The following is a 17710-nucleotide window of genomic DNA, read 5'->3' as shown; positions in this document are numbered from 1 at the left end:
CAGCTCGAAAAATGGGCTGAAAATTGGCAGATGGAATTTTCAGCAGACAAATATGAGGTGTTTCACTTTGGGAGGACAAATCAGGGTAGGATTTACATAGTGAATGGTATGGCACTGAGGAGTGCAGTAGATCAAAGGGATAAATAGGGTCTTTATAAATCAAAGCATTGTGTATAGGGGTTGGGATGTTATGTTGAAGTTGTATAAGACCTAACTTGGAGTGCTGTGTACAGTTCTGGACATCCACCTCTGGGAAAGACCTTAATAAGATTGAAAGAGTGCAGAATAAATGTACAAGGATGTTGCCAGGACTTGAGCACCTAAGTGATAGGGAACAGGTGAATAGGTTAGGACTTTATTCCCTAGAGCGTAGGAGAATGGGGGAAGGTTTGATAGAGGTGTACTACACAAAATTTTGAGGGGTATAGATAATGTAAATGCAAGCAGCTTTTTATCACTGAGGTTGGCTGAGACTAGAACTAGAGATCATATGTTAAAAGTGAAAAGTGAAATACCTAAGGGGAGCATGGGGGAGATCTTCACCCAGAGGGTGGTGTGTGAAATGAGCAGTCAGTCGTGGCGGAGGATGAGGGTTTAATGTAGATGGGATGAGGCAGATTAAAAGTTTGACACAGACTAGATGGGCCAAAGGGCCATTTTCTGTGTTGTAGCATTATATGACATGAAAGTGAACATGTATGTGTGTATGTGAGTGAGAGAGAGAGAGAGAGAGAGAGTGTGTGTGTGTGTGAGAGAGAGAGAGAGAGAGAGAGAGAGAGAGAGAGAGAGAGAGAGAGAGAGAGACAGCCAGCCACAAAATACTGGAGGAATTCAGCAGGTCTGGCAGCATCTGTGGAAAAGAGTAAACAATCTCTTCTTCAAGACAGAGAGGGAAGGGGTGAGAAGCCAGAATTAAAAGGTTGGGGGAGGAGAAAGAGGCTATCTGGAAGGTAATAGGTGAAGCCAGGTTGGGTAAGGTTAAAGACTGGAGGATAAAGAATCTGATAGGAGAGGACAGTGGACAATAGGCGAAAGGGCAGGAGGAGGGGAACTAGCGGGAAGGAATTGGCAAGGAAGAAGTAAATGGTCAGAGTGGGGAATGTGGGTGGGGAATTTTTGTTCACTGGAAGGAGAAAATGACGTTCATACCATCAGGTTGGAAGGTAGCCAAACTTATATAGATTAATTGCTTTATTGGAAATAATTTAGAATATGTGTAGTTCGAGTGATTGGGTTGAATTGTTCCCTGATCTTGGCAATTTTCTTGCCATATGCTTCATCACTATGTGAGCAGACACCATCAGTGTGCTGATGATTCTGGTGTGTTCTCTGAATGCTTGACTTTTATATACTTTTCAATCAGCTCATTGGACATCATTTCGAAAACTCAATTGTGATGTAAAGAGGAAAACTCATCCCTGACTGGCTGTGTAGTGAACTTCATGCATGGTGGTCAGGAATTTTGCCCACAGTGGATCATTAATAGGATCGAGATCTACATTCTTATTTACAGAATTGTTTGCAGAAAACCACATTTCTAGGAATTCTCTTTCATGCTGTGTGTTCGCTTGTGCCATGGCTTTCACTGACGCCCAGTCAAATTTGTGCCTTTCTTGATCTTCAGGGTACAGAGTAGGGAGAGCTGGTCATGCCGTTTTACAACCAAGTTGACGTTCATGGATCCTTGCGGATAGTTTTCACCCAGTTTGGCCGATGTAATATTTGCTGCAGTCCCCACATTGGATTTTGTAGACCACATTGATCTTGTCTAATAGCCTGATTCGTTCTTTTGGTCTGCAAAGTACTCTCCTCAACATTACTGTTGGTTGGTGCATGACTTAAATTCTGGGTTCTTAGAGCAGTCAGGCCGACATTTCCAAAATATTTTGTATGGAAGGTCAACCTGTTTTGTCTCTTCTTGGTTCGTGCACTGTCAACCTCGTTGTCATCTTCGTATGAAGTTCCATGGGTATCTGTTTCATGCACATACTTCAAAGAGATGTTGCTCCTCTTTATCCATAAGTTCTACCATGCTGCAGTGTGTCTCTGCTTTATATCATGTAATTATCCACTTATTTAGTAGTAATAAAAAAAACTTCCTTCATGCATTTATTTCTACAGGCAATGGAAAATCAAATTAATCCAGATGGTAGCCACAAATTATGCAATGTTATTTTCTGGACTTCATTACGCATTGGAACATCAGCCAACAGAGCACAAAGCTTGCTTGTGGAGCTCTGGAACCATAAAATCATAATCTGCGTAGGATGCCAGAACTTTCCCTGTAGTTTAGTGTAATACTCAGGAAAAAGCTGCAGTTTTATGAGTCACTGCAAAAGCTTCTAACTTGGAAGTTGTCCATTTAACCCAAAATGTTACAATTTGCACTCAGATTTTAATAGCTCTATTCTAATCTATCATATTAGACCATAAGACTATAAAACTATAAGACATAGGAGCAGAATTAGGCCATTCAGCCCACCAAGTTTGCTCCACCATTCAATCATGGCTGATCCTTTTTTTTCACCTAAGCGCCAATCCTCACCCTCCTCCCCATAACCTTTGATGCCATGTACAATCAAGAACCTATCAAGCTCTGCCTTAAATACACCCAACGACCTGGCCTCCTCATCTTCCTGTGATAACAAATTTCACAAATTTGCCAACCTCCTGCTAAAGAAATTTCTACGCATCTCTCATTTAAATGGACACCCTTCTACCCTGAGGCTGTTGTCTCAGACTACCCCACCATGGGAAACATCTTTCTACATCTGCTCTGTCTAGGCCTTTCAACATTCAAAAGGTTTCAATAAGATCCCCCTCTCATCCTTCTTAATTTCAGTGAGTACAGACCCAGAGCTATCAAACGTCCCTCAATTCATAACACTTTCATTCCCAGAATCACCCCCTGTGAACCTCCAATGAACCCTCTCCAATGCCAGCACATCTATTCTTAGGTGGGAGCCCAAAACTTCACATTACACACGGTGAGGCCTCACCAGTGCCTTATAAAACCTCAGCATCACATTCCTGCTCTTGTATTCTGGATCTCTTGAAATAAATGCAAACATTAGAACATAGAAAACCTAAAGCACAATACAGACTCTTTGGCCCACAAAGCTGTGCTGAACATGTCCTTCCCTGAGAAATTACCTAGTGTTACCCATAGCCCTCTATTTTTCTGAGCTCCATATACCTGTCGAGGAGTCTCTTCAAAGACCCTATTGTATCCACTTCTACCACCATTGCTAGCAGCCCATTCCACGCACTCACCACTCTGTGTAAAAGAAAACTTACCCCTGATATCTCTTCTGTACCTATTTCCAAGCACCTTAAAACTATGCCCTCTCATGCTAGCAATTTCCACCCTGGGAAAAAACCTCTGACTATGGACATGATCAATGCCTCTCATCATCTTATACACCTCTACCGGGTCACCTCTCATCCTCTGTCGCTCCAAGGAAAAAAGGCTGAGTTCACTCAACCTGTTCTCATAAGGCATGCTCCCCAATCCAGGCAACATCCTTGTAGATCTCCTCTGCACCCTTTCTATGGTTTCCAAGTCCTTCCTATAGTGAGGCGACCAAAACTGAGCACAGTACTCCAAGTGGGGTCTGACCACTGTCCGATATAGCTGCAATATTACCTCTCAGCTCCTAAACTCAATCCCACAATTGATGAAAGCCAATGCACCTTTCTTAATCACAGAGTCAACCTGCACAGCAGCCTTTAGCATCCTACGGACTCGAACCCCAAGATCCTTCTGATCCTCCACATTGCCAAGAGTCATACAATTAATACTATATTCTGTCATCATACTTGACCTACCAAAATAAACTACCTCACACTTATCTGGGTTGAACTCCATCTGCCACTTCTCAGCCCATTTTTGCATCCTATCAATGTCCCGTTGTAACCTCTGACAGCCCTCCACACTATCCACAACACCCCCAACCTTTGTGTCATCAACAAATTTACTAACCCATCCCTCCACTTCCTCATCCAGATCATTTATAAAAATCTCAAAGAGTAAGGGTCCCAGAACAGATCCCTGAGGCACACCACTGGTGACCGACCTCCATGCAGAATATGACCTGTTTACAACCACTCTTCTGCGGGCAAGCCAATTCTGGATCCACAAAGCAATTTTCTCTTGGATCCCATGCCCCCTTTCTTTCTCAATAAGCCTTACATGGGGTACTTTGTCAAATGCCTTGCTGAAATCCCTATACACTACATCTACTGCTCTACCATCATCAATGTGTTTAGTCACATTGCATTTGCCTTTCATATCACTTTTAGGGTGTTCTGCTGATGTCTCTTTGCATCTTAGATTTTTGGATTTTCTCCCCATTTAGAAAATATTCCACATATTTATTTCTACTACCAAAATGTATGACTATGCATTTTCCAACACTGTATTTCATTTGCCACTTTTTTGCCCATTTTCCTAATCTGTCTAAGTCCTTCTGCAGCCTACCTGTTTTCTCAACACTACCTACCCCTCCACCAATCTTCATATCATCTACAAACTTGGCAACAAAGCGATCTATTCCATCATCTAAATCAAAATATTAAAAACATGTCCATTAATCCATGCTTTCATTTTTGTCACACCCTCAAATAGGATGTTTTCCACATGAATGTGCTTGTATCCATATTATTGCTTTAGTTTAGGCAACTAGGACTAATGCTTACTGAAATACAACCTTTTCCTTTACTAGAAAGATAATTTAGTTAAATAAAGCTAGAGCTACCGGTTCTCCTGGAACACTGCCACAAACTTCAGTAAATCTGAGCTGAAGCAAGAGTTTTCCCAGTACCACACTGTTCATTCTCTCAACTTCTTTTGTTTATCACATTGCCATTAACTGGTTGGAATAACTCAAAGTAGAATTTCTTTAGCAAACACGAGGAAATCTGCAGATGCTGGAAATTCAAACGACACACACAAAATGCTGGTGGAACACGGCAGGCCAGGCAGCATCTACAAGGAGAAGCCCTGTCGACGTTTCGGTCCGAGACCCTTCATCAGGACTAACTGAAAGGAAAGATACTAAGAGATTTGAAAGTAGTGGGGGGAGGGGGAAATGCGAAATGATAGGAGAAGACTGGAGGGGGTGGGATGAAGCTAAGAGCTGGAAAGGTGATTGGCGAAAGTGATACAGAGCTAGAGAAGGGAAAGGATCATGGGACGGGAAGCCTCGGGAGAAAGAAAGGGGGAGGGGGAGCACCAGAGGGAGATGGAGATCAGGCGGAGTGATGGGCAGAGAGAGAGAGAAAAAAAACAACTAAGTATTGTCAGGGATGGGGTAAGAAGGGGAGGAGGGGCATTAACGGAAGTTAGAGAAGTCAATGTTCATACAATCAGGTTGGAGGCTACCCAGCTGGTATATAAGGTGTTGTTCCTCCAACCTGAGTGTGGCTTCATCTTGACAGTAGATGAGGCCATGGATAGACATATCAGAATGGGAATGGGACGTGGAATTAAAATGAGCGGCCACTGGGAGATCCTGCTTTCTCTGGTGGACCGAGCGTAGGTGTCCAGCGAAATAGTCACCCAGTCTGTGTCGGGTCTCACCAATATATAAAAGGCCACACCGGGAGCAATGGATGCAGTATACGACACCAGCCGACCCACAGGTGAAGTGTCGCCTAACCTGGAAGGACTGTCTGGGGCGGAACAAGAGCTACACCGGCCCTTACACTTCCTCCCTCACCACCATTCAGGGCCCCAGACAGTCCCGGTGTGGCCTTTTATATATTGGTGAGACCCGACACAGACTGGGAGACCGTTCCACTGAACACCTCTGCTCGGTCTGCCAGAGAAATCAGGATCTCCCAGTGGCCACACATTTTAATTCCATGTCCCATTCCCATTCTGATATGTCTATCCATGGCCTCCTCTACTGTCAAGATGAAGCCACACTCAGGTTGGAGGAACAACATCTTATATGCCAACTGGGTAGCCTCCAACCTGATGGCATGAACATTGACTTCTCTAACTTCTGTTAATGCCCCTCCTCTCCTTCTTACCCCATCACTGACAATATTTAGTTGTTTGTTTTTTTTTCCTCTCTCTCTGCCCATCACTCTGTCTGTTCTCCATCTCCCTCTGGTGCTTCCCCCCCTCCCCCTTTCTTTCTCCCGAGGCCTCCCGTCCCATGATCCTTTCCCTTCTCCAGTTCTGTATCACTTTCGCCAATCACCTTTCCAGCTCTTAGCTTCATCCCACCCCCTCTGGTCTTCTCCTATCATTTTGCATTTCCCCCTCCCCCCACTACTTTCAAATCTCTTAATGCTTTTCCTTTCAGTTAGTCCTGACAAAGGGTCTCGGCCCGAAACGTCGACAGTGCTGCTCCTTATAGATGCTGCCTGACCTGCTGTGTTCCAGCAGCATTTTGTCTGTAGAATTTCTTTGATTTCATGTGTTTGATGCAAAATCTTAAAGGTAGTATGTGAACGATAGTTATACCAACAAAATAGTTGTTTTATTGCAAGAATGAGAAACTACAATCAATGCTTTCTTTGTTACAAAAACACCACAAATCATCAAAAGTCAATCCTCTTATATCGTCCAGTAGATCACAACCATTTTCAGGGAGTTCTCCACTTCAATTGTAAGGGACTAGTGAATAGTTCCAAACATATTTTAATATTTCCTTTGACTCATATCCTCTTGGCCTCTAATTATAACCGAATCCTTTAAGGATAATAGAGAGACGACTGTGTTTAATAAAAAAAATTGGCCCTATCAGTGATGTTAGCAAATATAAGAAATTATAATTAATTATCATCTAAGGTAAATTTACTTTAGTGTTACAGAATATTCAGCTTTGTCTGTATGGATTAATTTATTTATAATGCTCAGTGGTTTGTTGGAAACGACTGAAAAGGCTTGGCTACCTCAAAAAAAATCATTTGATTGGCTCCCAAAATATTTTACAATTAAGGATAAAGCTAACAAAAGCAAAATCACCCTATCCTGTGCCTCACCATTCCCTTCTAGTTCTAATGAATAATGCAAATCCTAATAATAGCTTGGAAAACATTTTTTTTTGTGTCAGTTTCCTCCCAAAGGAATTTATATAAAGTACAATTCTTAGTCCACACCATATATGGTCAAACATTGGTTGAAACAACGGAATGGCAGCCAAATAGCAATTGTATCAAAAATCATGGCTTTTTGGTCCATTGGCCCAAACGGATAACATAACAAAAGCAAATGCATTTAATGCTGTATAAAAACTGTTCACTCCATAATGTCTAACGGCTGTTTCTAGCATTTCCAAGTCTGAATGCTTGAAACCACAGTGAGTAAAAGAGTTGCGAATTGTCTTACTGCTTATTTCTCGCCAACTGTCAGTGGCAAAAATCACTGATGCTTAAAAACAAGCACACACAATTGACGTTATTTAAAAACTATCTCCTGTCCTAATTAAGTGACACTATCCCAAATAAATGAAGAAAATTCCTGCTATTTTCTCAATTAGTTTTTGTTCTTTAAGAGTTAAAGATTAAGTTTAAGATTAACTAGGCTGTTGTCTGGAATAGAGTATTTCAGTTGTGGAAAGAGACCAGAGAAGATACCGATGTTTCCCTGGAGTGGAGGAGGTTAAGAAGGGACATGATTGTGGTATATAATGTTATGAGTGATGGTAGACTGCTGAAATCTGTTCCCTAATCAGAGATGAACATAACCAGAAGACATTGATTTACTTTAAGAGGTAAGAGATTTAGAATGAATTTGAGATGAACCTTTCTTACCCATTTCTCAGCCCGAGGAAATAATGGAAGCCATGTCACTAACAGATGGATGTGATAGGCCAAATGATCTTTTTCCATGGTGTATGATTCTACAGGTCTAAATTTCAATTTCTCCATCAGCACGTGCAGTAGTTCTAAGGTTGCTGACAGTTACTGGGTAAATAACACTGAATGCTGATGGTACAACTTATTCTTAAAGTGTTATTTCCCTTTCAATTCAGACCAATTGTTGCTTCATCTCTACCCTGTTCTGATGATAGGTTACTGAACTAATATTTTATCTCTGTTTCTGTTATCTTGTATGTTGTCTCTGTCTTCTCAACATCATCTGTTTCACCTTAGATACCTAGCATCCAGTCTATGTTGGTTTTATGTAGAATTAAACAGCAGGCAAATGAAAATGTCATTACCAGCACGTTACATACAGATCACTGTGATTTGGAAATTCATTACTCATTCTGCATTGTTGAATTTAAATCTTGGAGTTTTCTACCAGAGTTATGGGAGTACCCTCACTGACTGATGACCATCTTCTCAAGAGAAACTGGCATGGGCATAAGGGCTGGGTTGAATGTAGATCTTTTATGTTAAAAATAAATAGAAAGTTGTCTTCTACATTATACAGCGGAGTATAGCATTGCATTACAAACAACATACCCTTTGATGTGTCAAGGGAATCATACGTTGCTAGGAATCCCTTACTTGATGTGTTTGAATTAGTCACAAAAAGAAGTCTCATCAAATTGCCACTGCTGGTTATAGAAGGAGGGACAGACATTCCGCAATACCTGTAATAAGTAAAATAAATGCTTACCATGAAAACTAATACTCATGGACATTCACAGCACAAAGGAGGCTATTCTAAAATTGCACATAGAATACATTAATTTAGCACATAAACAATATAGGGAAGCATATTTCAGCAGAAGTATGTTGTGTTATAAATAGCAGAAATCAAGTTTTAATGTTTGGCAATGCCTCTGTGTGAAATCATTCCAGGCAATTCAAGCTGCTTATCAAAAGAAAATAAGTCTAGACTCCAGACTTGGAATCCAGTTATAGGCTCAAATATCTTGTCCAAAGTCAACATGATGGCAAAGAATTACTGTAAAAGATAACTGTTAGCGTAACTGCCATACTTTTCCAAAAAGAGTTTTTATTGCTGCCAGTGTACAGTATAATATAAAGGAAAAAGACAAAGGAAATATCAGTTTAGTTATTACATCACTGGCCAAAGATCCAACCCCCAACACTCCCCACCACCATAACATCATTACCGGGTAATTCTGAATGCTGTTTTATGTGTGCATTGGTGTGTAAATGGGGGAGAGGTGAACACAAGGGTTAGGGTGTCATTAGCAAATATAGAATAAAACTCCATTTCATGAATCTAACAAGGCATAATATTTTCTGCCTTTTTCATGTTCTACTTCCATTACTGTAAACTGGAATGTTGATATCTCCTATCTCGTGAAAAAGAGCTATGACATTGTTCAAAACTCAAGATCTTGAGAACTCACTATACAATCTGTAGGATTACAGCATGCTGAAACCCTACAGTTCTTCCAAATAAAAATGCTAAATCAGTGACTTTAAAATTTCAATGATTCATAAAATTTAACTGATAGTGCAGGGGGATTCTTTTCCCCTTGGAATCGGTCACCTCCCTGACCTTTACCATGCCTTGGAGAGACACAGAAGCAGTTGTATGGGGAAGTGTTTAATTAGGGGAAGGGGAATTATGATACTATTAGGCAGGAATTTAGGAGCGTAAATTGAAACCACTTATGTTCCAATGCACAACAGCAATGTGGAGATTGTTTAGAGAGCACTTCCATGGAGTTCTGGCTAAGTTTGTCCATTGAAGCAGGGAAAGAACCATGGTTGATAAGAAATCTGGAAGATCTAGTCAAGAGGAAGAAAGAAGCTTGCTTAAGGTTTATGAAGCAAGATTCAGGCAAGGCTCTAGGTACTTACAAGGTAGCCAAGAAGGAGCTGAAGAATGGACTTAGGAGAGCTAGAAGGGGGCTTGAGAAAGTTTTGAAAAATAAGATTAAGGAAAACCCCAAGGTGCTGTACATATATGTGAAGCACAGGAGGATGACTAGAGTGAGGGTAGGAAAGATCAGGGATAGAAAAGAAGACATGTACCTGTAGTCTGTGGAGAAATGGGAGGTTATTAATGAATATTTTGCTTCAGTATTCACCAGTGTGAGGGACCTAAGCATTTGTGAGAACAGCTTAAAACTGGCCTATGTACTAGAACATATCAATCTTAAGAAAGAGGATGTGCTGGAACTTTTGAAAAATATAGCTGGGTGCGAAGTGGCCAATGGAGTTTGATCTGAAAAAATATGAAGTGATACACTTTGGAACATCAAACTTGAAAGCAGAATACAGGATTAATGGCACGATTCCTAGCAGTGTGGAGGAACAGAGGAACCTTTGTGTCCATTTCCATGCTCAAAGTTTCTACGCAAGTTGATAGGGCTGTTAAGAAGGCATATGTTGTGTGGGCCTTCATTAGTCAGGGGATTTACCCAGATGCTGCCTGCATTACAAAAGTACAAAGTAAAATTTATTGTCAGAGTACATATACATCACTACATACAACCCTGAGATTTATTTTCCTGTGGGCATAGTCATCAAATCTATAGAATGGTAATTACAACAGGATCAATGAAACATCAACAAGAATGCATAAGCCAACAAATTGCATAAATGCAAATATAAATAAATTGCAATAAATAATGAGAACATGAAATAACAAGATAAAGAGTCCTTTAAGTGAAATTAAAGAGCAAACACGAGGAAATCTGCAGATGATAGAAATTCAAACAACAACACACACAAAATGCTGGTGGAACACAGCAGGCCAGGCAGCATCTATAGGGAGAAGCGCTGTCGACGTTTCGGGCCGAGACGTCCTGGGTCTCGGCCCGAAATGTCGACAGCGCTTCTCCCTATAGATGCTGTCTGGCCTGCTGTGTTCCACCAGCATTTTGTGTGTGTTGTTCTTTAAGTGAAATTATTGGTTGTGGAAATGTTTCAATGGATGGCCAAGTGAACGTAGTTATCCCCTTTTGATCAAGAGCCTGATGGTTGTAGGGTATTAACTATACTTGAAGCTGGTGGTGTGAATCCTGAGGCTCATGTGCCTTGTACCTGATGGCAGCAGTAAGAAAAGTGCATGGCCTGGGTGATAAGAATCTCTGATGATGAATGTTGTTTTCCTACAACAGCCTTTCATGTAGATATGTTCAGTGATTGGAAGGGCTTTACCAGTGATGTACTGGGTCGAATCCACTACCTTTTGTAGGATTTTGTGTTCAAGGACATTGGTGTCTCCATACCAGGCAATGATGCAGCCAGTCAATACACTCCCACTACACACCTATAGAAGTTTGTCAAAGATTTTGATGTCATGCTGAATCTCTGCAGACTACTAAGGAAGTAGACGTGCTGCTGTGCTTTCTTTTACAATTGCATCTATATGCTGGGTCCTGAACAGGTCTTCTGAAATAGTAACACGCAGGAGTTAAAAGTTAAGTTGCTAACCACCTCTAATCCTCCAATGAGGACTAACTCATGGACCTTTGGTTTCACTCTTCTAAAGTATACAATTAGTTCCTTGGTCTTGCTGACATTGAGTGAGAGGTTATTGTTAGGGATAGGTTGAGTGAGCTAGGGCATTTTTTCAACAACGTAAGATGAGATCTGAAGGTGTACACGATGATAGGAAGCATCGATTGAATGGATGGCCAGAAAATTTTTCCCAGGGAAAAAACAGCTAATATAACGGGGCATAATTTTGATGTGATTGGAGGAAAGTATAGGGGGTGTTGTTAGAGAGAAATTCTTTACACGGAGAGTGGTGGTTGCATGGAACACCCTGCCAAGGGTAGTTGTAGAGGCAGATACATTAGAGGCATTTATGAAATTCTTAGACTGACACATGGATGATAGAAAAATGGAGGGCTATGTAGGAGGGATAAAATGTTGGCAAACATCATGAACAAAAGGGGTTATACTGTGCTGTTAATGTTCTACATTCCATATATTAAAGATAGAATGGCTGTTGTTTCAAGATAAGGGGTTTCAACTGACTCCTCTGAAATTCATTAAATAAACAGCCTGTATACTTTGAGAAGCCTAGCAATGCTGGCTCCCTTGAGAACCCGGATTATTAAAGCAAATATTGAATGTAAAATTTAAATGTCATAATTTCTTACCTTCCTATTAGTCTGCTGAAATTAATACTGTTATCGTACACTTCCATGTAATCCTTGCTGCAGTTCATGCTAAATTCAACATTAAAGGAAATGAATGTCAAGCGGATAACTTGTCCAGCCTGAACTGAAATATACCAGATACATTTGCCACCATGTGGATATCCAGGACTTGTAATGGTACCTATTGATTGTGTCAGAACCTCACCACATCCTGCAAAGAAAATCAGTTTTTCATCAACTGTTCAATATAAGGAGAAAGCCTGAACAATAAATTGTGTATACCTTCTTAGTACTGTCAATTTTGATCAATTTGTCACATTTAAAAAATATGCATTTCAACGATGAGCTAATAGGAAAATGCAATTCATCAGACCATTCGATTACAGTAAATTCTTGGCTGGTTTCACACTGCTTGAAGATTTTTTGTTATGAATTGAAATTAATCATATCTATGGTCTTCTTTAATATGTGTATATGAATAGTTTCTGAAGGAACCTTGTGGATTATAAATCCAACAGTACTGTTTCTCAAGATAAATACAAAGGTGCATTTCCCAGCTCAAGAGTAGTGCAAGAAGCAAAACTTATATGTTAATTTTCTTTTAATGTACTATTTAAAGATCCAACTTGTAGTAAGGGTTAAATCCAACAACTGCTATCTACCGTTTCCTAGAGAGTCTAAACTCTGAGGTCAATGATAATTAAAATTAGAGCAAATAAGATTTACAAGAATGTTACCAGGACTTGAGAGCCTGAGTTATAGGGAAACGTGAGGTATGGTAATTCGTTATCCACTTGAGCTTAGACGATGGAGGGACGACCTTACAGAGATGTGTAAAATCGTGAGGGCATTGACAGGGTAAAGGCATAGTCTTTTGATCAGGGAAAGGGAATCAAAAATTGAGGGCATAGGTTTAAGATGATAGGTGAAAGATTTAAAGGACACATGATGGGTAACTTAAATCACAAACAAGAGAAAATCTCCAGATGCTGGAAATCCGAGAAACACACACAAAATGCTGGAGGTACTCAGCAGGCCAGGCAGCATCTATGGCAAAAGTACATCAACTGTAGTTTGACATTTCTACATGGGGAGAAAAGTCCTGACTGTCCACCCTATCTAAGCTTCCCATAAGTTAAAAAAAAACCTCTTTCAGGTCTCCTGGCAGCCTTGATACTCTAGGGAGAATAACCCAAGTTTGTCCAACCTTTCCTAATAGTTCATACACTCTAATTCAGGCAGCATCCTTGCAAACCGCTTCTTAGCCCTTTTCACAGTTCCCATATCCTTTCTATAATAGGGCAACCAGATCTCTATCCAATACTTCAAGTGCAGTCTGACTAAAGTTTTATATACCTGCAGCATGACTTCCTTACTTTTATATTCAACACCACAATCAGTGAAGATAAGCATATGGCTTCAATACCACTTTAGCTACTTACACAGTCACTTTCAGTGAACTACAGACCTGGACCCCAAGAATTTTCTGTACTTCAGTGCTACTAAGGAGTGTACAACCAACTGCCTACTTTCTTCTATTATTTTACCCACCAAAGTGCATCACCTCACACTTGCCCAGATTAAATTCCATCTGCTACTTCTCAGCCCATATCTGTAACTGATCTATATCCTGCTATATTCTTTGATCGTCCTTTACACTGTCCACAATTAGCAAATCGACAAACTCGCTAATCCACATATTCATCCAATTCATTGATAAATATCACAAAACAAAGGTCCTGGCACAAATCTTTGTGGAACACTACTGGTCATGGACCTCCAGCCATCATAGCAGAATTCCACTCTTACTCTTTGTTTTCTATGGCCAAGCCAGTTCTGAAACTAAATTTGTAATTCACAAGGGATCCCATGTATCTTTATATTCTGAATCAATTTAGTGTAAGGGACCTTATCAGAGCCTTCTAAAATTCATTTAGATAAGATCCACTGCCTTACCAATTTTGTTCTTTTATCCCAGAGTGGATATATCCACTGCTTAGTTATCCTCTTTTTCTTAACAAAAGAATAAAATGCCTTGGTATTCTCCTGGATCCCAGTCAACAAAGACATTTCATGGCCCATTTTTGTCCTCCTAATTGACAGATTGAGTATTTTCCTGCTATCTTTATATTTCATAAGAACCCATTCTGATTTAAGCTTCCTAAAGACTATATATGTTTCCTTTATTTTAAGTCTAAATTTAGGACCTCTCAGGTCATCCTAGGTCCCTTGGCAGCTTTCATTGCCATTTTTCTGTCACCAACTCAGAAAATGTCAGATTTTTGAATTCTCAAACTGTGATTATGCGATCTGAATAACCTCTGGATTAGTTCTCTACTGACTTAACTGGAAAGATATATTATCAACACGAGAAAATCTGCTGATGCTGGAAATCCAAGCAACACACACAAAATGCTTGAGGAATTCAACAAGCCAGGCAGCATCTATGGAAAAAAGTACAGTCAATGTTTTGGGCCAAAACCCTTCAGTTGGATATATTGTATCTGTGGTTATCAGATGGATTTCTCCATTCAGACTAAGTCTCAATGAGTCCACTGATACTAATCCTGCAATTCTGGTGTTTATGAGGAAAATTAGAAAAAAAAGATAAAAATGAACAAATATGCAAATATATTTAAAAGCACCTTTCTTGGCAGGTTCATACTCAGCTTGAAATCCAGTATTATTAGCCTTTTTAGAATCCATCTTAAACATGACGTACATTGATGTCTGTACTGACTGTACCGGTGGTGGAAGCACACCCCCACAAAATTTTCCAATGAGTGGAGAATCTATAGTAGCACCATCTCTGATCTGAAAGTGAACAGATTCCTTTAACTTGAGATAAAGGCTTGATCAATATGAACAAATTAAACAATTTTCTATGGATTCAGGGAATATTAGAACTTCAGAAAAAGAAGCACATGAAGGTATCTTTCGTCCTTGCTTCACTACTTGGTAAGATCATAGCTTATTGTTTACCTCAGCACAACTTTTCTGTCTTTTGGTTTCAGAGTACCAAAGCTTAATAGGCCTATTGATGAAGAAATTTCTTGTTAGCTCTGTCCTGAATGACCAGGCTCTAATATGAAGACTATAATCTTTCGGTCTATATACCATAGCAAAAGAAGAATAAGCTCCATATCCAACCTGTCAACCCCTTACAAACTACATATGTTTTAATTAGATCAGCTTTCATGTATTAAATTCAAAAGAGTGCAGGTCTAGTCTGTTTTATCTTTCTCTATGTAACAAACTACCATCTTATAACTCAACCTGGTAAACATGTACTGCACTCTCTCTATCTTAAGTGTATTCATACCAAGGTGGGAAAACCAGATATGTATATAATATTTCAGGTGCAACATCGCTAGGACCCTTAATAACTGAACCAAATTATTTCCACAGTTATACTCAAATCTTGTAATGAAATTAAACATAATGTTTATCTACCTAACTGCTTGCTGCATCTGCATTTAAGCTTATAGCAATGTGTTACAAAAGTATCTAGGGCCCTCTCAACATCAATAGCTTTCAAACTCTCACCCTTTACACAGTACTTGGCATTATCTTTTCCTACCAAAGTGAATGATCTCATATTCTTTCATCTCCCATGTTAGACTTTTCACACAGTCTAATGGGAGTGAAATGCTATAATAGGATTGAAGACAAGCTACATCTCAGAGTACTTAAGAAAGTGGCTCAATAAATAATATATGTAGTGTTGCTTATCTTCCAACATTCAACAGTTGCTGGAACAATCCAACAGATTGGAGTGCACCTAATATCATATCACTACTTGAAGTAGGTACAGAAAGAAAACTACTTCTAGAGCAGTTGGTCTGACATTAGAAATGGGGAATAAGCTAGAGTCCATTGAAAAATGTTACTGTAATGGCAGGTTCAGACAAAGTCAACATGACCTTATAAAAAGGATGTCCTGGTTGACCATTCTACTGGAATTTCTTGGGGGTGTAACTTGCAGAAGAGGGAGAACTCGAATCTGATGAGGAGGAATTAGCATGGCCTTGTGCATGCAAAGTCATGTTTGATTAATCTGTTGGAGCTTTTAGAAGAGGTAGCCAAAGGAGTTCAAGACACTAAGACAGTGAATGTCACTGCCCTAATTTAGCAAAGCTTTTGCACAGTACTGTATACAGTATAGCAAGCTTGTTTGGAAGGCTAGGTCTCATGAGAAAAAGGAGAGCTACAATAGTTAGGTGGATTCAGAATTGGCTGTGAAGATAGGAAGCAGTGGATGGGGATTTAAAGGTTATTTCTTGAAATGTAGGATGGTAATTAGTGTTGACTGCACGGATCAGTGTTGGGATTTTGTATTTGTTATTCATATAAATTATTTGGATGTGTGTATACAGGGCATGATCACTAAATGTATGAATGACATGAAATTAAGAGAAACTAGATTACAGGGGAATCTTGATCAATTTTGGGAAATGGCTAAAGAATGACAAACAGTTTTCAAAACAGATATGCATGATGTGATGCATTCTGGAAAGCCAAACCAGCATAGCGTTGTATTATGAATTGTAGGAAGTGTAATGAAGCAGAGGGACCTAAGTGCTTAAGTGCATTGTTTATTGAAGATAGTTTCACAGGTCAACAGAGTGGTGAAAAGTTGTTTAACATACTGGCTTTCATCAGTCGAGGCATTGAGTATAGGAGTTAGGACTCCATGTTGCAGTAGTATGTCATTGGTGAGACAGCATATGAAGTAGTGTCTACAGTTCTGATCACCCTGTTAGAAAAGACATGGCTAAACTGGAAAGACTACAGAAAGGATTGATAAAGATGTGTCTGGACTAGAGGTCCTGAGTTATGGAGAGAGGTTAATTAAGCCATTACTTTATTCCTTGGAATGCAGGAGAATTAGGAGAAATCTTACAGAAGTGTTTAAAATGTTGTGAGGCATAGATATGAGGGGTGATTGATAAGTTCGTGGCCTAAGATAGAATGAGTCAATTTTAGAAAACCTAGCACTTTTCTTTTTCAACATAGTCCCCTCCTACGTGTACACACTTAGTCCAGTGGTCATCGAGCATCCCTTCTTTGTAGAAGTGGTCCACAGCAGAGGTGATTGATAAGTTTGTGGCCTAAGGTAGAAGGAGATGAGTTATTAACTTCAAACTTTCTGCATTATCACTCAGAGTTGAACTGCACGTGAATGTTACGAGAGCATCTTGGACCTCTAGGTGGTCCACAGCAGGGGTGACTGATAAGTTTGTGGCTTAAGGTAGAAGGAGATGAGTTATAAAGTTCTCCTTACATGTATGTGCAGTTCAGCTCTTTGAGTGGAAATGCAGAAAATTTGAAGTTAATAACTCATCTCCTTCTACCTTAGGCCACGAACTTATCAATCACCCTGTGCTGTGGACCACTTCTGGAGGTCCAAGACACCGGCTTCTACAAAGAAGGGATCCATATGTTCCACGACTGCTGGACTAAGTGTGTAAATGTAGGAAAAATAAATGTGCTAGGTTTTCTAAAATTGACTCCTTCTACCTTAGGCCACAAACTTATCAATTACCCCTTGTAAGTTGGACAGTAACAGTCCAAGGTAGGTGAGTCTAAAATTATGGGGCACAAGTTGATGTTGAGAGGGGAAAGATTTAAAATGTACCTGACAGCAATGTTTTCATGTAGAGGATGGAGAGTATATGAAATGAGCTGGCAGAGGAAGTGCTCAAAGCAGA

The 17710-nt window shown here is 39.9% G+C and overlaps 1 protein-coding gene across 1 annotated transcript in view; it reads right to left on the bottom strand.

The window, feature by feature from the left end:
• The window catches only part of cubn (cubilin (intrinsic factor-cobalamin receptor)), a 359402-nt gene that overhangs the window by 278316 nt on the left and 63376 nt on the right, over positions 1 to 17710 (bottom strand). Inside the window, exons 17-19 of the mRNA XM_059971453.1 lie at positions 14645 to 14813; positions 12000 to 12210; positions 8425 to 8555 (exon numbers count right to left, since the gene is read on the bottom strand). Of these exons, the coding sequence (XP_059827436.1) occupies positions 8425 to 8555; positions 12000 to 12210; positions 14645 to 14813 (511 nt within the window). The remainder of the gene's footprint in view (positions 1 to 8424; positions 8556 to 11999; positions 12211 to 14644; positions 14814 to 17710) is intronic.

The sequence above is a fragment of the Hypanus sabinus genome, chromosome 6 (genome assembly GCF_030144855.1).
Source record: "Hypanus sabinus isolate sHypSab1 chromosome 6, sHypSab1.hap1, whole genome shotgun sequence".
NCBI lineage: Eukaryota > Metazoa > Chordata > Chondrichthyes > Myliobatiformes > Dasyatidae > Hypanus > Hypanus sabinus.
Note: the sequence above shows the minus strand (reverse complement) of the source record. Positions and strands in the feature narration are given on the sequence as shown.